The 23,008-nt window shown below is 37.3% G+C and overlaps 1 protein-coding gene and 1 long non-coding RNA gene across 6 annotated transcripts in view; one reads left to right on the top strand and one right to left on the bottom strand.

The window, feature by feature from the left end:
• The window catches only part of SCOC (short coiled-coil protein), a 103,567-nt gene that overhangs the window by 2,670 nt on the left and 77,889 nt on the right, over window positions 1–23,008 (bottom strand). For 2 of the 4 annotated variants that reach the window (XM_073892282.1, XM_073892283.1), the window contains exons 3-4: window positions 885–956; window positions 457–540 (exon numbers count right to left, since the gene is read on the bottom strand). In XM_073892282.1, coding sequence (XP_073748383.1) covers window positions 457–540; window positions 885–956 — 156 coding nt within the window. Of the gene's footprint in view, window positions 1–456; window positions 541–884; window positions 957–6,012; window positions 6,395–7,139; window positions 7,336–23,008 lie in introns of those variants that run through there. The other 2 variants (XM_025874226.2, XM_073892284.1) reach the window with 2 other exon arrangements.
• Window positions 7,448–17,083, top strand: LOC112826083 (uncharacterized). Of its 2 annotated transcripts, XR_012378032.1 has the most exons (4): window positions 7,480–7,584; window positions 7,888–8,066; window positions 14,421–14,461; window positions 16,921–17,083. It is a non-coding gene; the product is annotated as an uncharacterized lncRNA (long non-coding RNA). The 2 variants fall into 2 exon arrangements; XR_003208840.2 differs by lacking the exon at window positions 7,888–8,066 and having other exon boundaries at window positions 7,448–7,584.

Genomic DNA, 23,008 nt, shown 5'->3' with positions numbered 1-23,008 from the left:
CACCCACAGCCTCTTAATTTCATTAAAAACCAAGATGTTTCAGTGGTAGTATTAATTTTATGCAAGACACTCAGAAAATGAAAACACTCAGATCGACCCACTTTTAATCTCTGAAGCTAAAACATTTTTAAAGTAAAAACTTCAGTATAAGCTTTATTAAAGTGGACTTAGTAATAACACAATGCAGGGGCTTAAGGGGCTCTCATATCATAAACAGCATTACATTAACCCCAGAGGGATGCATAGGAACACTATTTGACTTTCTTATCGAAGCACATCTGTTCTTTAAAATCACCAGCCAAAGCTGCAGGCAGGCAGGAAAAGAAACTATTGAAATGGACTTTGAAGTTTATACTTTTAAAAACTGGGGACATGCTAACAAAATTTAGCAAAACAAATGCTTACAATTTCAACTAATTAGATATTATTCAAGAAAACTACAAAATGCAAGCTAACCTTCAAGTGTGTGTTGAAGTTCCAACACTTGATTAATAAGTCGTGTTTTTTCCTCCAGTTCCACCTGATTTTCAGCATCCACTGCTGTAATACAAAGGTTCAGATTTACTATTAATTAACATTAGGTACCATCTGTGTAGTGTAGCACTTAAAGATATGCAAAATTTTTGATATTCATTATCTTACTTGACTTAAACAAGAGCCCTGTAAAGGAAAAAGTTAGATGCCCACATGGCAGATAAGGACACTGAGGTGAAGATAAATTGTTTTGCCATTATCAATCCTTTCTAGATCTAGAGAGGATACAAGTAAGTAAATTAGCCAAATCCAAGCCTCTAAATATTGCTTCACTGTTCTTTCCATTGCTTAATTAAGCCAAAAGCATCCACAAAACCAGGAACGCACAAAAAGGAAAATAAAGCACATACCATCCATGTCAGCATTCATCATCTCGGGTAACAAGCTTTTGGGTCTTGGGTACAAAGTCCTTGATGAATGGTCTGCAATAAGAGAAAGTTAGAAACAAACATATAGCAATAAAATACCACTGTACATTTATTAAGTTTTTTAAAGGAGATAATGATCAAAGTTATGGAGGAACAAATACAAAATATTAGAAATTTTAAATATGTTATCTTCTTGGAAAGCAGTGTGGTAATAACTTATATTCACAAAAACATTTAAATATTTTTTAATAAGCAGTTTTGCTCTTGGAAATTTAGCCTAAGGAAAATTACAAAGAAGGAAAAAAATTATATACATAAAATCTTCACTTCAACCTTATTTACAACCCATGAAATTGGAAACAACAGAAACTGTCCATTCAGAGTCTGGTTAATAACTGCAGTTTCTAATCTAGAGGCTACTAAAAATAATTATGATGACTATAACATGGAAGAATGTTTACAAAATTCTGTATCCACTGATGTAAATTATGTAAAATACACATAAATACAAATAAAGAGAACGGCAAAATGAAAAAAGCTCTTATGTTAAGGATGATGGGGATAAAGACAAATCTCTTTAAAAATATTTTCCATTATTAAAGTATTACTTTACAGGAGCAGTCATTAAGCATCTGCCTTCGGCTCAGGCCGAGACCCATATCAGGCTCCCCACTCAGCGGGAAGCCTGCTTCTCCCTCTCCCACTCCCCCTGCTTGTGTTCTCTCTCTCTCTCTGTGTCTCTCTCTGTCAAATAAATAAATAAAATCCTTAAAAAGTAAAAATAAAAAAAAGTATTACTTTACATGTGCTGTTTAATACTTTTAATTGATAAAGTTCAAGAGAAAAATACTAGCTATCTGAAACACTAATATGGGAAAAATGAAATATATCAACTTGTTACCTCCTGGTTATGGTTAAAACAGATTAATTAGGATGTGTATATGGAAATAAATATCAACATTTTATTGTTTCTGTAAAAGATTCCAAAATATTGGGGCACTTGGGTGGCTCAGTTGCTTAAGCATCTAACTCTTGATTTCGGTTCAGGTCATGATCTCAGGGTCATGAGATTGAGCCCCGTGATAGGCTTCACACTTAGTACAAAGTCTGCTTAAGATTCTCTCTCTGTCTTCTCCATCTGCCCAACCCTCCACCCACAGGTGTGTTCTCTCTAAAAGTTTCCAAAGTATTAAAACATAAAATTCCTGTGAAACATGTTCTGCTCTATAGCTAACATTCATTTCATATTCAGTGTGCTCAAGATTTTTAAATAAGCCAGATTATTACTGGAAAGAGATCTGGTAAGCAATCTAATCTACTCACTGAAGCAATTTAGACCTGTCAATATTGTTACTCTTTCAACAAATTATTTATAGAGCACCTTCTATACCAAAGCATTCTTATGCCTCTATATGCTAAATAGTAGAACCCCGACCTACTGAACAAGGATGTCTACATTCTAGAACTAGAATCCTAAGAGTTTTCAGTGTATTGAATATTCCCTCACAGTTTTAGTTAATAAAATTGTGTGACACTTCAGACACTAGCATGAACGTGGAAATAAAATGCTCAGTGTATGCATAAACCACCTCTGAAATAAGAGATCACTTGTTGGTCTAAGAAGAAAAGACATTAAACATCCTTTATATAGCATTATTAAAGAATTAGCTAGCTACAAATAGTACAAAACTGACCTAATGCTTAATAATTATCTACTCTGAGTCTTCTAGCATCTTTCTACTTATCTAGCATTAGAGCTACTTTCCCTCAAATTGTTTGCACATGGCTTTAATTCTCAGGTTCTTTGTACTTCAGAGAAAGTTCACACATATATATGGGATATAATATGTATATATTATATACATATTACATCTGCATTATACATATGTAACATATTATGTACATATGTAATATGCATATAAACTTTTTCTGAAGTACAAAGAACCTGAGAATTAAAGCCATGTGAAAAAGATGTAATATATATAGTTGCATATATATTATATACTATATGTAATATATAAACATAATGTGTATTAATATGTAATACATTTTAGTACATCTACATGAATCCAAGTAGACTGATTACTAAAAATCTCTTCAAAAATTCTTTATATTATTCAACTTCAAAAATTATCCCTCTCCATTCAGTCAACAACATATTGCTTTATAAGTGAAGAGGAGGAGTGCTGGCAGTGAAAACTTTATTTGGCACTTGACATAGCGAAGAGCACTTTTCCTACCATTTCAGCTACTGACTTGGCTAACACAGGTCTGGGATGGACGACATAGGCAACAGCCAAAAGCAAAAGTGATCCAGGGAGTACTCAGCAACAGTAGCCTGCAGCTTGGCTATTTCTCCTGCTAAATAATATACAAAAGCACTTCAAAATCCTAATATTTAGCGTTTTTAAGAATACAAAACAAAATTTTCATGACAGCTGAGAAGAGTTATAAAATACACAAGCAAAGCAACATGTAATCATGCAATCAATGCAACTGACTTTGAAATCAGGTTTAGTATAGGGATGTGGAATCCTTCTTTTGCCTATGTTTCAGTCTAACACTGAAATTAAACCAAAAAGTCTTCTACAAAAGTAAAGTGTTCCAAATTGATCAATGTAATAATGAAGCCAGTTTCTGAAATTCTGGCCACAAGGAACCCAAACAATAGAAAATCTTTGTATGGTTTATCAACAGTTTGACTTCATCTGAAAAAATGAAAGAAAAAAAGGCAGAAAAATGGGGTGGAGGAGGCTTATGAGAGGGAAAATGAAGCTTAGAAACACACACTGAAGACTGAGGCGGAGGCAAGAGCACAAAAGCCCACCCAGTGCGCACAAGGACAGTGCTATGCAATATACAACACAACCCAAGAGAACACTATTCACATCATAGTCTGTGTAAGATGGCACCTCGAGGATTATACAGTGCAAAATCTGCTAACTCTGTGTGGCAGCCCTGTGCAAAAGGGTATTCATGACTCTTCAATGAGGCAGACAAGAGCATTGCCAGCTACCTCTGCACAATAAGAAAGACAAATAGCAATTTTCTCGTATTCTGATGTGATTAAACAGGCTAGCCTCAAAATGCTATTCTTGTATATATTCAAGGTCTTCCAGTAAATTTAGAGTAATAAGCTGACTTATTATATATACATAAATCAGAAGGTTGAGTTTATTTTTTTTAAAAGATTTTATTTATTTGACAGAGAGAGACACAGCGAGACAGGGAACACAAGCAGGGGGAGTGGGAGAGGGAGAAGCAGGCTTCCCGCTGAGCAGGGAGCCCGATGAGGGGCTCGATCCCAGGACCCTGGGATCATGACCTGAGCCAAAGGCAGACACTTAACGGCTGAGCCACCCAGGCGCCCCTCATTGAGCTCTTTAGATCAAAGTATTTTAGCCACAGATTTTCTTTCAAAATAGGATCAATCCTCAAACCTCACAATGTCTACATTAGCACAGGTACTATGTCATAATATGCACTTAATACCAGACTGAGTTTTTCAACTATAAAACTCAGTCTTTTTCTCAGTCTATAGTTGCTATCACATCAATCCAATTTCATGTGAAATGTGCTTTTAAGAGTTCATTTTTGGGGTGCCTGGGTGGCTCAGTTGGTTAAGCATCCTACTCTTCATCTCAGGGTCCTGATTTCAAGCCCCGCAATGGGCTCCACACTGGGCGTGGAGCCTACTTAATAAAAAATTAAAAAAAAAAAAAAAAGAAAGAAAAGGAAAGAGAAAAAAAGAGTTCATTTTCAGTTCCTTCTGTTCCTGTACAAAAATGCAAAGCTGATGTGAAAAGAAAATCCAGACCAAAGTATCTCAAGCATGAGGACATTGAAAGGAGTGTGCGGTTCTAAGGCTGATCTGTTTATCCTAAAGCTGCCTTCATTCCGAAATGGATATGGTTCTCCCAGATCTGTCAACTCTGACCTAAGCCTGGGTTGGATCTGAAAAGCTTTTATCAAAAATTACAGTACGTTCTGGGCCCATTTTCATCTAGCCTTGGTTGGTAGAAGAGAATCCGGAATTATTTTGATAATTTAAGTCCAGGAAGCAAAAAGTATGGAGAGAACAAGAGTCAGAAAGTGTGACAATCATTACGACAGACCCATTTTTCCATGCCCACATACCTGTGATCAAAGATTACTGTTTTACCAAAGGAGACCTCTACCTACTCTTATAGTACCCTGAATAGTACCACTGTTAAGAAGCAGTTTAGCCCAGTGATAAAGGACATAAATTTATATTACTTGGATTTAAATCCTAGTTCTGCTATTTATAAGCTCTGGAAACTTGAGCAAGGTTAATATCAGCCTCAGTTTCCTCATCTGTAAAATGAGGATAAGAGTATGTACCTCATAATTTTTTTATGTAAAATAAAAGTTTATTTACAAATTGTTTTCTAATCCATCAGTTCCCTCTGTTCTTTTTTCTTTTAATTTTTTATTGTTATGTTACTCACCATACATTACATCATTAGTTTTTGATGTCGTGTTCCATGATTCATTGTTTGCGTATAACACCCAGTGCTCCACCCAGAAGTGCCCTCTTTAATACCCATCACCAGACTAACCCATCCCCCCACCCCCCTCCCCTCTAGAACCCTCAGTTTGTTTTTCAGTACGTACCTCATATTTTCGTTGTAAGAATGAGGTGATATATATAACTTGCAATGGTACCTCATACATAGAAGGTATTCAATAATGTTAGCTATTATCTCCTCTACCTTTTGGCTCTAATTCAGTCCACAAAAAGAAATTTTGGTAAAATCATCTGGTCTAGCTGCCTCATTTTACAAATAAACAAACCGAGGCCAAAGATAGTAACAGCTTACCCAAAATCACTACTAGGCTAGTTTTCTCCATCACACTACCACAGGTATGCTCTGAGACCTAAGATTTTGAGAGTTTTTCGTGATACCCATCCAACCTCAACCACCCAACTTTGCAGCATCTAAAACTGATTTTCATGTCATCCGCTTACTAGTGAACAAGACTACTAAAATGATGTCACTGTTCATTAATATACTAAATGCTTTACATATATTATTAGTTCATCAAATCAACAGAAAGGCATTGTGATTTATATTTGTGGGTACTATACCTCAGAAAGGCTATGTATCTGCCTTAGAATTCACAGCCAACATTTGTACCAAGATGTTAAAAGCAGGTCTCACTATAAAGTCCTTGTTTTTTCCATTGTGTAATGGAAATACAGCCCTAATCTATGTCTGCCAAATATTTTGCAATCTTTGATGTTACATTCCTTTGATATTTTACGAAGCAACTGAAGATAAATTTCATTCCATTCAAGCTGCATCAACTTTCAACATGGTTTGTCTGTTCAGGCCTGTTCAAGTTCTGAATTGTTCTGGTCAAACAAATCCAGTTTCAAGATTCCATAAGATTAAGGGATTGGCCAAATGAGGATTGGAACGGAAGCTAGATCCCCAGAGAATGGCTAGTTATAGTGAATTTAATCAATGAGTACAGGCACAGAATATATAGGCATAGCTTTGGATCCTCAGGTACAGACATACAGTGCTGGGGACATAGGATAGCAGGTCCTTAACATTGTTACGTCATAGTAGCGGAATCGATATATTGTATAACAAAAGTCCTGCCTTTCGAAAGGCATCTTCTTTCTCCTTTTCGATCCTAACTCCCCAAAACTTGCTCGGCAGGATCCCTGAGGGAAGCCCAAGTAGAAACTAACCCGGGAGCTCCTCTCGGTGCCAGGAAAGCGTCGCCAGCCCTTATTTTACCCTCGCTCGCCACCCTCCCCGCCTTGGCGTTCTCTCCTCCTACCTCCCGGGCTCTCGGTAGAGCAACCACGGACAAGTGCAGGCGTGCCAGGTCCATCCCGCCCAAACGCCCCTCTGCAGTCCCAATCAGGGCGGGAGGCTGGACAGCGGCCTTCGACTAAGAGGCGGGAGAAGGCAGCGGGAGATCCGCCTCAGGGACGCGAGCAGCCCCTCCCCCAAAGGAACCACTGGGCCCAATAATGAGAAGATGAGGAGGTTGCGCAGGGGGTTCTGCAGGGAGTCAGGCCTGAGGCGCCCACCAAAGGCCCAGGCCCGAGGCCGCTCTTCCCGGACACCTGGTGCCCCGGGCCGCGTCCAGCCCTCCCCGCCCTGCCCGCCCTGCCCGCCCTCCAGCTTCTCGGCTGTACCGAGGGCGCGACTCCAGTCGCCCGGGGCCAGGCCCTCCGCTGCCCACGACTGCCCTCACCTGCCGTTGAAGGCGCTGGGAGTGGGAGGGATCGCGAAGACGCCTCAGGCCCCAACGCTTGGACCAACTGGTACCGGCAGCTCCGCCCTCTGCGCCCACAGAGCGTGCGCCGTGTCGGGAGTCCCGCCCCGTCCCGCCCCATCGCCCACCAATCCCCACTCAAGAAGATACGCCTGCGCATTAGCAGTACGACGCCCCAATCGTCCTTTGTCAAAGCCCGAGGATCCACCTTTTGCCCTAACAAAAGGACGTTGGCATCCAATCAGGATTGAGGCTGTTGTGGGCGGGTCCGGTAAAAGCAACAGCCAATGACAGTACAGAAGCGAAGTTAAGCATGAGAAAGCCAGTCCAAAGAAAGCGGCTCTTCAGTCTCAGCAGGAGCCAGAAAATTGGGATCAGAAAGCCAGTATGGGGAAAATTTTGACAGCTGTCAGGAAGGAGATTGGTAAAACCAAATGCTGGGGGAGAGGGAAATCATTCAAATTTAAGAAAAGGGCATTTGTGGAATAATGGATAAAGCCAGTACAATACCGAGGTACCTCAATTATAAAAGCAGACTTTTCCATATTTTTTAACTTCCCAAATCGGAAAGTTCATAAGTACACCCCTAGTGGATTGTTCCTCTCCACATCCTTTCCAAACAATTATTACATCCATAGTGCACTTGACCATTTAAGAATATTTTAGAATTGAGAAAATACCTCAATATAGAGCTTTCGCTCACCTTAACTCATTTTGATTCTCACAGCAACCCACCCTTAAACTGAAGCTTAAGAATAAATGCCTTGCTCAAGGTCATGACATGCAGTGTGAAATGCTGTGGCCAGGCTTTGGGATGTAATGTAATCTGGCTTGATCGCTTTCATTGAGATCTAGCACTTGACACGAAGCGGCATCCTGCTTGTGTTTAATATTTGTTGAGTACAGGTAATAATACTATGTTGTTTTGGCTTCAGCACATTCTCCAGAGTTATAGAGGCGAACCTATCTCTGTTTCTTGACTTTTCACTTCTGGTTCAGTTTGCTGACATACCGCCTTAATCTTTTTAAGGAATATGTAAAAAATCTTCCATTCAGTATTTGAGAACTATACGTTTGGCTGGACTATGATAAATAATTTGAGAAAATGTACTAGAATGCAGCACAGGACCTAAATAAATGGAAAATAAGAAAGAAAGGTCCAGGGTATATCCAATAGGAGTGTCAAAAAGAGAAACTAGAGAGAATGGTTGTGAGCAGTAGTCAAAGAATAATAACTAAGAATTTTTCAGGATTATGGAATATTTGAGTGCTCAGATTCAGGAAGCACTTATTCTTGAGCAGGTTTAAAATAAAGAATTCCATATATGGACACATCCTGATGAAACTGCAGAACACCAAAGACTAAGAACTATTAAAAGCAACTTTTTTGTTGTTAGAGCGGCTTTTTTTCAGTTTTAAATAGAGTAAAATGTACATAATGCAAAATAATTTATCATCTTAACTATTTTAAAGTGTACAGTTCAGTAGTGTTGAGTATATTCACATTGTCATGCAACCAATCTCCATAACATTTTTCATCTTGCAAAACTGAAACTCTATACCCATTTAAAAACAACCTCCCATTTATCTCTACCCTGAGCACCTGGCAACTGCCATTCTTTCTGTCTCTATGAATATGACGACTTTAGGTACCTCATGTACGTGGACTCTCTTACAGTATTTATCTTTTTGTGACTGACTTATTTCACTCAGCATGACATCCTGAAGGCTCATCCATATTGTAGCATGTGTCAGAATTTCCTTCCTTTTTAAGGCTGAATAACATTCCATTGTAGGTATATACTACATTTTGTTTATTCATTCATCTGCTGATGGACACTTGGGTTGCTTCCGACTTTTAGCTATTGTGAATGCTACTATGAACATGATGTGGTACAAATATATCTTTGAGACCCTCTCATCAATTCTTTTGGGTATATATCCAGAAGTGGAATTACTGAATTATATGGTAATTCTATTTTAAAAGCAACTTTTTAAAATGTGGTAATGACACAAGAATAGACAAAAAGAAAATTAGAGTACCTGTACCTGGAAGTTGGTATACACTAAAAGTGTCTGATAAGAAGTAAGTGTTGGTCAGGTTGTGGGAAAGAACTATGCATGACTCTTGAAAGTGTAAATGGTACAATAATTTTGTTGTTGCTGTGGGTGTTTTTGTTTTGTTTTGTTTTTTTGAGAGAAAGAGAGAGAGGAAGGGCATACAGAAAGTAAGAGAATCCCAAGCAGGCTCCACACCAGTGCCAAGCCCTATGTGGGGACGCTTGATCCCATGACCCGGAGATCATGACCTGAGTTGAAATCAAAAGTCAGACACTTAGCCAACTGAGCCACCCAGGCACCCTGGTATAATAACTATGTTAATTGGCTATAGAAAAGACAAATGATGGTGGTTCTAGTTAGATTGGCTATTCATATAAAAAATGAAATTAGATTCTGACCTCCACCACAAATAAAACTCAATTCCAAATGAAGTAAGTGTGAAAAAAAACCCTCCAAACTTTTAGAAAATAGATGTCTTTATGACATCACCTTAAGGAAGAAGTTGTTAAACCAGACAAAACAGTACCATTCGTTAATCAAAAAGATTAAATTTTGATTGTTTTATAAACAGAAGAGATAAAAGTTTTCAAAACAGAAGAGAAGACAATTTTAATCAAGTGAAAAACAAACCACAGACTGGGAGAATATAGTTAAGCTCTGAAAATATAAAGAATTCTAACAATTTAATATAAAAACTTATTCATATAAGCCAAATAAGCAACTCACAGAAGAGGAAAACTGAATAACCAGAAAGAGTTTTTTTTTAAATGTTTACCTTCACTTGTAATCAGGGGAATTCATATTAAAACAAGATAACAGGATCAGTTCCTTTAAAAAGATGCAAAATCCTAATACTGCTATAAAATAGTACTGAAGCAAAAACTGATAGAACTGAAATAGGAAACTAACCCACAATGCATTTGGAGAGTTCATCACTCCCCTCTCTGTAATTTGTAAAGCAATATACAGAAAATTAGTAAGGATACAGAACTCAGATTCCAAGCTTGGTTTACACATGAGCATCACCTGGGAATCTCTTAAGAGTTCTAAAGAACAGGCTACACCCCATACTCATTAAATCACAATCTCTAGGGTTGGGGTATAGGCATTAAGGAGATTCAAAGGTGATTTCAACAGAGTGCAGGCAAATTTGGGAGCTATTGATATAGAAAACCTTAACAGTCCTATCAACCGATATGACCTAATTGACATAGAAAATTCCACTCAATAACTAGAACATACCTTCTTTTCAAATGTACATGGAATATTCAAGAAAATGGACCATATTCACTATCATGACACCAACCTCAACAAATTTAAAATGGTTGAAATCATATAAAATATTTTCTCTGACCACAGGGAAATTAAATTAGAAATTAATAACAAAGATATTTGTAAAAAATTTGGAAATTAAGTAATTATATAAATTCTACACAAACTCTTTGAGAAAATAAAATAGGAAAGAATACTTTCCAACTTGTTTTATGAGAACAATGTTACCTTGATTCCAAAACCAGACAAAGACACTAAAAGACATAAAACTGAACATACACCCAAAAGTCCTTAACATGTATTTAGGAAATCAAATCCAACAATTGCCCCTAGACAGAGAGCCTAGAAAGTTTTGATTCTGGCTCCATGAATTTCACTTCTCTCACAGATTATGGCCTAAAGCTAATTCTAAAATTCATATGGAAAAACAAAAGATCCAGAATAACAATTTTGTAACAGAACCACAAAGTTAGAGGACTTATACTACCTTACTTCAAGTCTTATTATAAAGCTAAAGCAATAAAATAAATGGGGTATTGTTACACATAGATAAACAAAGCAATAGGATTTAGGAATAAACCCACACATAATATGGTCAATTAATTTTCACAGTGGTACCAAGGTATTTCCATGAGAAAGGATAGACTTTTTTTTTTTCCCAATAAGCTGGAACAACTGGATATTAGTATGGAGAAAAGAAACTGAACCTCAACTCCTACATTATAGCATACACAAAAAATGTTAATTCAGAATGGATCATAAACTGAAACATAAAAGCTAGAATTATAATCTTCTAGAAGAAGCCAAAGAAAAAAAATCTTCATCCTTTTGGTGTTGGCAACATTTTTTGAGAACAGTCACCAAACAAAACAAAACAAAACAAAACACCCAATCAAACAAACTTTTAAAAGAAAAAGAATGATTAATTGAACTTTGTAAAAATTAAAAACTTTTGCTCTTTGAAAGGCGCCACTGAGAAAATAAAAGACAATTTATAGACTGGGGAAAATAGCCATAATACATGATCTTAAAAAGGACTTGAATTTAGAATATCTAAGAACTTTTTCAATCAATAGTAAAAAACATCCCTGTAAAATAATGGAATATTAGTCGGCAATAAAAAAAATAACAAACCAATATGGATGAAACTGAAGTATATTATGCTAAGTGAAAACAGCCAGACAGAAAATGTGCAGACTGTCTGCTTTTATTAATATAAAACCCTAGAGCAGACAAAACTTACCTATTGTGGTAGTTGAATCAGTGGTTGCTTGGGGTTAAGGACAGATAGAGAATTGACTATAGAGGGGCATGAGAGCACTTTCCATTATAGTGGAAATGTTCTATAATATTTTTATTGGAATGGTAGTTATACAGTATATACAACTGTCAAAAGTAATCTTCTCTAACTTAAATTGTTTGTATTTGATTATATATTATTTTTCCTCAGTGAAACTGATTTTTTTAAAATGAGAAGACTAGCCATGATTTCTTTAGGGTTTGAGTATGCTAAATATGCTGCATGTATTATTTTACTCAGTCCTCAAACAATCCAATGGTGTAGGTATTATCAAACTCATTTTGCAGATGAGTTTGATAATAAGGCTCAAAGAGTGTCTTGTCCAATATCATATAGCTTGTGTTAGGCTGAATTCAAACCTATCTTTTTTATCTGTAAAGTAAGTATCATAAAACCTACTTTATTGAGTTGTAGGTTCTGCTAGAATCATTAGAATTAAGTAAAAATAAAGCACTGCAAAGACTTTCCAAATTGAAATGACTTTGAAACCATGGCCCAAAGAAAGTGTGGGTTGGAACTTGCAGCCTCAACCTAACCAACTCAAATTCCTACTAAAACAAAAATATTAACATTCTCCATCGGACTTAAACCAGGCCCATGGTATTATAATGTAATAATTATGACTGGATCCACAATTATTCAGCTTATGAAGAGCCGTGAAAATCTCAATTCACATGAGTATAAAAAATAAACATATACCAACACTAAGATGGCACAAATGTTGAAATTATCCGGACAAGATTTTAAGCAGCTATTAAAAACTACTTGAATAAGCAATCATTAAAAATCCTGAAACAGAAGTTATAACTGAGAGTATAAGCAACCCAATAGAAGCTATAAATAAGAACCAAATGGAAACCTTATAACTGAAAAATAAAATAACTGAAATATAAAACTGCAAAGAATCAGTGCTAGGATGAAGATGAAAGAGGAAAGAGTTGGTGAACTTGAGGAAATCTCAGTAGAAATTATTCAGTCTAAACTACAGGGAGAAAAATGATAGGAAAAACAAACCAACCAACCTCAGGAATGAAAGACAATAAAAGAGATGCCGTTTTGTGTCATCAGAGACCCAGAAGGAAAGGAAAGAGAGTATGATTCTGAAAAATACTTGAAGAAACAACGGTTTTCCAAGCTTCACAAAAGGCAATTTCATAAGAGATGGGTGTGTTGAGGGAAAAAAAAGTCTCAAAGTCTCTGGGGATGAGGTATAATGAAAAAAGACTGTTGAGAAACGCTCATCTAGAGCACAAACATCACGAACATCACAAAGAGAACCCATTAGACAGCATTTATTTCTGGATGGAAGAAGAATGTACCACCACCTATGGAAGAGTCTTGCAAAAAAAAAAAAGAAGAAAAAAAAAAAAGGAAAAGAAATTTCAACCTGACTTGATCAAGCCTATAAATATGTAGCAATTTAACAGGAAACACAGAGGGCAGAGAGAAATATACTAAATCTACCATGTGGCCAAAATTAGCAAAATCTGGCTATGGAAAAATAAACAAGACAAAAACAAAAAAAAAGAAGCCGTTTTCTTCCACAAAAAGAAAATAAATTGCACTGGGGGGAGAAAGAATGGAAAGAAACCTATAGATAAAAGGACACTTAAAATACATCTTTTTAAAAACATACCAAAAAATCTATGGTTTATTTTGGATGATAAAGCCATTTAAGAGGTGCATGAAAATGATTGCCATCAAGTAGAATATGATTAGAGTATTAACCTTTTTAAAAAATTCTGGAATGAAGCATATATCTAGTAAGATAATTTAGACTTTAAAGGAAGTTTTTAGACGAACTATCTCAAAAAATGTAACATACCAAAGATAACCATAAAGTTAGAGAGCAATATATCAATAACAGAATGTTGCAAATTTGATAAAACAGTGTGGCTGATAATTAAGATCTGCCCTTGAATATAGAAAAATCCTTGAAATAAGAAAAATGTGACAAAAAAGAACAGTACACCCAAGTGGATATAAAAAGGGAGTTGAAATTTTAGCAAACTAATCATGAAGTGAACATTCATTAAGCTATACATTTATTTTTATACAGTGTTCCATATTTGTATTATATTTTTCAATTAAAAATGGTTTAAAAATAACCATAAAACTTCCCTTCTTCTGAGCAAGGCAAACACACATACAAATAGAAACCACTGAAATTACACAGAAATATTTGATTATAAGAACACTACTTATTTATTATCTGGGATATGCATATATTAATATTATAAAACATCTAAGTAAAAGCATAAAATTAAAATTCTCTTCGTAGAGAATGGGGAACTCCAAATTGAAAACTATTGTTACAAAGCAATGTTATCATCTGAGGAAGAAATGATAAATAGTAGAGAACTTCCAAGATCATTTTGATGTTCCAGACTGACATAGTCTCATCATGAACATGAAACTTCTAACTTGTCTTAAGTAATTAGAGTGTTCTAAACATACTGTGGATATTTTAAAGTGAGATATGCTAAACGGAGGCATTTTGATAACTTTCAAGTGTAACCAGGTGTGTTCCCTGATACTTGAAGCTCATTAATTTGCAAAATGTGTTTCATCTCATTCCTAAATAAGAACTCACATTTTCCTTTTTACTTATTTTTTTCCCTTGAAAGGTTATTGAATTCACTGGAGAATGAGTGCTGTCCTAAATTTGGTGAGTAAAGAATATACTGTACTTGTTGAAAATTGATTTCAAAACTTAATAGGATACCATACTGGGGTTCCTGGGTGGCTCAATCGGTTAATCGTCCTACTCTTGATTTTGGCTCAGGTCATGATCTCAGGGTTGTGGGATTGAGCCCCTATTTGGGCTGTGTGTTCAGCACGGAATCTGCTTGTCTCTCTCTCTCTCTCTCTCTCTTTCTCAAATAGATAAATAAAATCTTAAAAAAAAAATAGTATACCATACTGCTACTTGGTAAATTAAGCTGTTCATGTGTACTTTTCTCAAGATTATAATTTCTTGATAATAACCAGTATTTGGCTAATTTGATAGTTATTTTCATTCATTGGTTTAATAGAGAAAAAGTAAGAAATTACCAGTGTATTTTTAGAGTTTCTCAAATAAGAATTCAGAAGGACTTCAGAGTCTTCATGGAATCAAGCTCTGAACTTTGTGGCAAAAATGAAAGTAATTGGGAATGATTATACAGTCTTGATGCTTATTTTTCTCTACACAAAGTAATGTTTAATCAGTTTCTCAAAGATTGGTGCTCATATCTCTGGCTGTACAAGATTAGCTTTTAAAAATCGTTGCATATTTTATTGTAATCGAAACATATGAATAATACAACCAACCCTCAACTTGCTGATGTCTTTGCCTAGAACAAAGCCAAGTTCAAAAATAATATTATTTGTGGGGCAGCTGGGTGGCTCAGTCGTTAAGCATCTGACTCTTGATCTCAGCTCAGGCCTTGATCTCAGGGTCATGAGTTCGAGCCTCATGTTGGGCTCCATGCTGGGTGTGGACCCTTCTTAAAAAATAATTTTAAAAAATATGTTAATTAAATGGTTAATTTAATGTGCAAAAAGTGTGCTGTTGGTGTGCAAATAACTGGCTTGGAAAGCCTGATCTATCAGCTTTGCAACAAGCATTGGTTTGAAGAAGAGGAAACCTGCTTTCCAGCTCTGGCTCAACCTATATTCATCTGTTCAGTTCTTCATATATTTACCATTGAAAAATTTATTTCAGTGTTCATTATGAGCTAGATACTGTAGAATATCCAAATTTGAAATTGACCATAATTCTGTGGGGGATGAGTCAATTTACTATAGACTCCTATTTCCTCAAATGAGGGATTGTAATAAAGTTCATTCTGCTTCTCTAATATTACATAAAATACCACTGAATTTATCAAATAACACTACCAGTGAGTGATAATGGATGGTTCCCATATTTAAGAGTCAACCTGTGATGGTTTGGTTGTGTCTGGCCATCGAGCCCTTGGTAACATGCCTGCCATAGGTTCTGAAAGCTTTCTTGAGTGATTTATTTTGGGGCCACTCCATTCCAGTTTTTATGATTTTGGGTTTCTGTGATTCTCTATACAGAAATCTACCATTATCAGTCATTTGGGCTGGGTGCCTGTTCCACTAAATTTTTATAAAACAATCTGCTTGAAAATCAACACTAATCACTGGGCTCTGGGAACATAAAGGGGATTCTGTTTTAATATGACAAAGTGATTCTTTGAAGGGCATAGGAGTCAGGGTAATAGTGAAACTAATGTTTTGTATGAGAATGCACGTGCATCACTAGCAATGCCCTAAAATGCAAGTGCTAGTGGATTTTCTTACTTCCAGGATACAGGCATAATTCTCATAGTCTTCTGTTCCTCTAGTAACTGTTTACACTAAAAATAACCAACTTGGGAGAGCTCCTCTGTCAGACTCTGAGACTTTACATTACCCCCCGTTTTTTTTTAAGATTTTATTTATTTATTTATTTGACAGAGAGAACACAAGCAGGAGGAGCGGCAGGCAGAGGGAGAAGCAGGCTCCCGCACTGAGCAGGGAGCCAAATGCAGGGCTCAATTCCAGGATTCTGGGATCATGACCTGAGCCGAAGGCAGATGCTTAGCCAACTGAGCCAGTCAGGTGCCCCTGAGATTTTACATTACTTATAAGCTAACAAGTTAGCCTGTTACATACTCATGAATGCTGGAAGGAGACATGAGGTGCCTGGTCCGAGTCCAAGGACTTTATGACACAGAGCTCACCAGCAGCATGAGCTTCGTGCTGGTTTGCTTCTGTTCTCCATGTCCCCCAAGTCCCACAGTAGAGAGTCCGGGGGCCCAGATAGGTGCCTACACACACAGTGGGTTCTGGTACAGGGAGGAACATTGAGCTCAGAGAATCTATTGCTTTTACAGTTAGTGGAAGCAAGCTTGCTCTTTAACCAGGGAGAGGCATTACCTCAACCCTTAAAGTAGCTCTCTGCAGACACACCCCAAGAACTGGTCTGGGTAAAGACCTTGTGCTCTTGGCCTGCCAGCAAGAACATGTCCTGACGCTCAGGGCTCATTACGGACTGCCTCTCCCCGCACACCTCTAACTTGAATAATCTTTAGTTCTGTGACAAATTCCCATCTTCCTTCCTCCTTCCTCACACAGTTATTTTAGGGAAGTACTACAAGATGTCTGTCTCGTAAAGTGATGGTGGGAGGCCTCAAAGTCAAAATGGAAGAGAAGCACGCTAGCCAGCATGGAAGAATCATCAGTGGGAAAGTCAATGGCACAGTAACAAGCATGTTTTTAAAATAAACCAAGTCATATTTTGTAGCTAATTTGGAGTCCTACCCTTTCTTTTTCACTGATTCACCATACTTTTCAACAATCAGAAGGAAGGACAAACCTGTTAGTAGTTTGTTTTAAAATAATGGTTGAAATGAATAATTTTCAGGATAGTAATACTCATCACAGCAAAAGCAGATCAAAGTGTCCTCAGTTTGAAGCAGAGATTTGTCCAGGCTCCCTTTCTTCTTTTCTAGTGAAGGCAGAAAACAAGAGAAAGCCTCGCTACTCAGGGATGACGGTTTTGCTTGTGTCCCTGCTCAGAAACATCTTCTGTGTCTGGTCTACAGTCTGATGACAACTAATTTAAATCAGTTCAAGTCCTCTTAAAACTGTAGAAGAAATAGGTCCTCAAGTTATGGAAAGAGCCCAGAATGCCTTGTTACTCATCCTTAATGAGAGAATTGTGGGTTTTGAGTTTCTTTATGTACGACAGGAAGCAAATTATAAGAAAATATAATGTAGGTTTCATTTTGGGAGAAAATTGATATGGCCATCAGACATACTCTAGAGTTCATCCTTCTTACAGAAGTTTCTTCAGAGGTGATCTCTCTGGATCTTTATGTGTCAAGGCATTAATTTCACTTAGAGCATTGTTCCTCCCTTCCAAAGGCTTTTCTGTTGAAATAAATCTTAATATTTTTGTCTAACAAGCATCACTGGCTACAGCCCAACTCAGTATTTTAACATTTCTTGCAAGTATCTCTGTGGTTCAGTTTTGGATTTGATGTAAAAGTGTATTGTCTACTCTTAACATCACCTCATAAAAGCCACTGGCTCTTGTTGTGCTGCAAGGGGCCATCTATAGGAATGGGAATTATAGTACTTATCCTAAAGGTCTGTTGGGAAGACAAAATAAAAATAGCTGAGGGAAATTTACCTGGCATGGTGGTCTGTAAGAACTAACTGTACCTAAAACCTCCTATACTGATTCCTTAAATTCCTTGAGGGCACCAGTTGATCCTCTTCATTAATGTAACCCCATTACCAATCTTGGTGCCTACATGTGTGTCCATAAATACAGGTTGAATGAATGAATGAATAAATGTTCTTTCACTTTTTCTGTCTTATAAAAAGCAGATGTGTCTGTGCTGCATTAGAGGATGATACTGTATTTCCACAATGTCTTTCCACCTCAGAGCTCATTTGACTTTCTGTCAAAGCACCTCACTGCTCATTATCATATCCCAGGGAGAGGGAAGAATAGCCAAAGAAGTAGTTTTCCTTGTGGTTCTAGTCAGGACTCTTCACACTTTCAGAACATTAGGCACACATGAAACATCACCTATAGTGATAACCAATGTGACCTCATCCCAACATATGCCTCTGACAACTGTCAGCAGATATTTAGAATAAACCTAAAGACACCACGAATGCCATTTTGGGGCCAAGTAGCTAGGGAACTGCTCCGGACTTGATTGCTTGTATTCGCTTTGAGATGGTACACTAGTGACCTCTAGTGGCAAAATTGACTCAAGATGTTTCTATTTTCACAACAAAAAATTTTACTTCATTACCTCAATCCTATGTTTTCCCTTCATTTAGTAACATTTTCTATTTGTAGAATAACCTGAATTATGCACAGTGACTTGTATCTGTTAATATCCAAATATTATTTTTGCATTTCACAGAATCACAGAACTTTTGAGCTGAAAGAATGCTCAAAGGAATTTATTGGTTTTATTTCATCATGTGCCGTAAATGAGCCCCAGAGAAATAAAGTGACTTGCCTGAAGTCTTACCTCAGGGGTGGGACTAAAAGTCTAATGAGTCTAAGGATCTTTCCAAACTTCAGAAAACTGCACCCCCAGCTGACATCTGACCTCATCAGCATGAGAGATTCCCAAGGGAGAACTACCCAGCTAAGCCCTTCCTGAATCTCTATGCCACAAAAATAGTGAGCAAAATAAAGTGAATGTTACTTTACAACACTAAGTTTTTGGGTATATTACACAGCAATAATTATCAGAACAAAGAATTTATTTAGGAATTTTTTTGGATTCTATAAAAAATACCTGTTGAAAAAGACAAAGTGATGTATGCTTCTCAAATACTCATGGAATCTCAGTTGGTCTATTAACAGGCAATAATAACAGCTCTAGTAAATCAAAGAGCTCTTGGTCAAAATGAACACATTCTAATTGACAGAAATATAAATTCTCCTCCCTTCATTAGACTTCAGATTTTAAATATGTAAATTTTTAAAAATTTGGATCAAAATGAGGACATTTCTACCAATTAGAAGTTGTAAAGAAAGTAAAAGCAGGATGTGTTGACAGATTAAATCAACTGTGGCAGATAAAGGTGAGGGAAGGGTCAAAGATGACTGTGGTTTTTAGCCTCAGGTTCTAGAAAAATGATAGTATCTTGTGGCAACTCTACCCTGTGGATTGGTTAGCTTGTAGTGCCTCCAGCCCTTTTTAGCCCAACATTCTAAGAGAGAACTAAGCCATCCTAAGGTATCCATTGTATGAAATAAATAGTCTCCTTGCATCTAGAAAGGTACTAGTTATATGCCATCCCTGGGAGTGTTGAGAAAGTAGTCACAAATCCTTTTCTGTGTTCCATGGTTCGTTTCCTGGTTGAGAAAGGCTAAAATTATTTAGCGGAAGATTTCCTTTGGAAAATTGTGAAATGTTTACTTAGTCTACTCACCCTTGCCCTTCGCTGGTCTAGTAAATCACCTCAAAAAAACTGTTTAACTTTGACCACGAAAGTACTGGTTCAAAGTTCTAACTTTGCTAAGTAATTTCCTAGCTCTGAGCTCCCAGACCATTTGATGGCCCAGTCGATTGAATTTAATTGTTTTGCTTTTCTGTTTGTTTTCTCTATAAAGAATTTTCTTGGAGAGATTTTTCTCTTCCATCAGTAACTTTGCCTTCATAAAATGATGACTCCAGAATCTAGACCTGGCCGGTTGGTCACACTGTACCACTATGTAGACAGTCCAGAATTTCCAGGGCTCTACAGGTCTTGCCTGAAGCGCTGAGTGCTTCCCCTTTCCCCCCATTGGGGTTGATGCCCTTTCCCTGCTTTGTAATCCACGGAGGTTGGGAAGGGCTTACCTCATGGGTGACATTTCAATGGGGAGTTCGGGGCATTGAGCAGAACATCTGCAGATTCCTTTGGGTCATTCACCAAGCTGATGAAATTAAAGTTTCTACAGCCTCCCAACCATAAGTCATTCACCTTTTATATCTTTATTTTTTTAGAGATTTTATTTTTAAGTAATCTCTACACCCAGTGTGGGGCTCGAACTCACAACCCTAAGATCAAGAGTTCCATGCTCTACCGATTGAGCCAGGTGCCCCATATCTTTATATATTTAAAACTTAATGGAATTTTCTGAGGGGGATTATTAGAGCTGAGGTGACAGAAAAAGAAAAATAACTGCTCTTTCAGGTAGAACTACAAAGAATTGTGGGTGGATTTTAGCTAACTACAATACAAAGTTCATATTTTGAGCTTCTTTTTGCATATTAGCTGTGAGAATTTTAAAAACTTCAAAAATAATTTGCTTAGTCAGGAATATTAATTATGGAGAACTTTCCATTATATATCACAAATATTTTTACTATATTTAGAAATAGATTTTTTTTGTACAAAAACCGTGTAAGAAAATTGTACCATCTAGTGTCATCTATAATAACCGATCACATCCATTCAGCTTTCACTAGGTGCCACACGCTTTCACAAGAACTATCTTACTTAGTTCTTACAACACTTTTATGAGGTAGGCGCTTGCTGTCCCCATACTCTGGATGAAGAAGCCAAAGTTAGAGAGCTTAAATAACTTGCCCCTTGTTACCACTAATACCCGAGCCAGGGTTTGATTCCAGAGACTTCAACTGCAGAGCTTGGGGACTAATCATTACTCAGTGCCGCCTAAAGAAAAGGCATCCTCCATACATGAATAACAAGAGAAAACAACCCTTAGCAGCAGTGTTTGTATGTGAGCAGATAAAAACTTAGCAGCAATGACTGCAACTATTGCAAATTATAAGTGCTTAAGCCTAAATTTACCTGAGCCACAGACTTCCTTTTCATGTACTTAAAATAATAAAACTGAAACTTTTCAAAAATAATTATTCAGGGGCACCTGGGTAGCTCAACCGGTTAAGCGTCTGTCTTCCGCTCAGGTCATGATCTCAGGGTCCTGGGATCGAGCCCGCATCGGGCTCCCTGCTCACCAGGGAGTCTGCTTCTCCCTCTCCCTCTGTGCTCTCTCACTCTCTCAAATAAATAAATAAAATCTTTAAAAAATAATAATTATTATTATTATTATTCAACTCAGGTAAGTGAGGTATTCCTTTATCTCCAAACATAGGGAGTGTGGTCAGTGTTGGAATTGAGAGGAACAAAAAGTGCAAAGGTCAGGCCCTGAGATCAAGATGGAGAATAAAAGGAAGACCTAGAACCTCCTCGTAGATGTATGAGAAGATGGGACAGAGGATAGAACAGGCGTGGAAGGGAGAAACAAGGCCCCAGAGGGCAATCAAGAGAGAATAAAAGACAAGGTAAAGATAAAGAACAGAGTGGATTAAAAAAAAATTATGGAAGGGGGCGCCTGTGTGGCTCAGTCATTAAGCATCTGCCTTCAGCTCAGGTCATGATCCCAGGGTCCTGGGATCGAGCCCTGCATCGGGCTCCCTGCTCGGCGAGGAGCCTGCTTCTCCCTCACCCACTCCCCCTGCTTGTGTTCCTACTCTCGCTGTGTCTCTCTCAAATGAGTAAAACATCTTAAAAAAAATTTGTGGAGGGAATGAGGAAAAAGGGAGAAAAAGAGAAGGCATTAGGTACAATGAGTTAAAGATGCTACTATGGGGGCACCTGGGTGGCTCAGTTGGTTAGGCGTCTGCCTAAAGCAAGACATGACTGTGCTGAAGGGTGGCACTTATAATTTCTGTCTCATCTTCCCTGCTCTTCTGTGCCCGTGTGTGTCCTTTGCCCTGTGTGTCCTATACTTAAGTTTTCCATTTTCTACGTGTTATTTTTGTAAGACAACTTTTTGCGCACATCACTAAAAATGCAAAAGGCAGTTAGTGATGTTTTGATGGATGTCTCTAATCTAGCATTGGTAATTTCACATGCCTTTCAAGCTCAGCAATCATGTTAGGATTAATATCTCTCTTTTTTTTTTAGGATGATTATCTTACTTCTGCATAGTAGGAAAACTCTTCATGTTAATCTTATTTTTAAAAAAGAAATTATTGCATAAATACAACGTGGAAATGTAATAACCTACAATCCCTTCACGCTAATAAATACATTTTTCCGAGTTCTCTCCCCATCCTAGTCCATATATATAAATTATCTTCACATGGCTGTAATCACAGCATAGATATAATTTTATATTCTACCTTTCTTGTCTAAACATATTCCAATATTGTCAGAGAGCCTCTGGGGCTCTTCTTGCCCTCTGATTCTATGATTACATTTTTGAAACACTGACCTCATAATATAACTAGGGGACCACATTTCATTATTCAATAGCTGCAGCATGGGCACCTTATTGCTTCTACCTAGTCAGTATAATGTGGTTATGCTTGCCATCTAGTAACTTCTATCCAGATGCATTGTCATTTGACAAAGGCTTTGAAGTCCCTGAGACCTGGGCTGGAATCCCAGCTGTGCTTTGTATAAGTTACTAATCCTTTCTGAGCCCCACTTTTCAATTTGAAAAATAGGGATAATATTGATCACCGGGTATTTTTGAGGGTTAAATGAGATAATGAATGTGGAGTTCTTGGCATAGTTCCTGGTATGGATTCAGTTCTCAGTAAATGTTTGTTATCATTATTCATCTAGGAGATACATGACTAGTTAGTAAAATGTGGGCTTATTCCAAGTATTAATTTCGTGACTCTCTTGGTTGTGAGGAATGGTGGGTTATTTTTTTAGATGGTAT

Source organism: Callorhinus ursinus, unplaced genomic scaffold (genome assembly GCF_003265705.2).
Source record: "Callorhinus ursinus isolate GAN/ISIS: 27379988/994484 unplaced genomic scaffold, GSC_fseal_2.0 scaffold4, whole genome shotgun sequence".
Classification (NCBI taxonomy): domain Eukaryota; kingdom Metazoa; phylum Chordata; class Mammalia; order Carnivora; family Otariidae; genus Callorhinus; species Callorhinus ursinus.
Note: the sequence above shows the minus strand (reverse complement) of the source record. Positions and strands in the feature narration are given on the sequence as shown.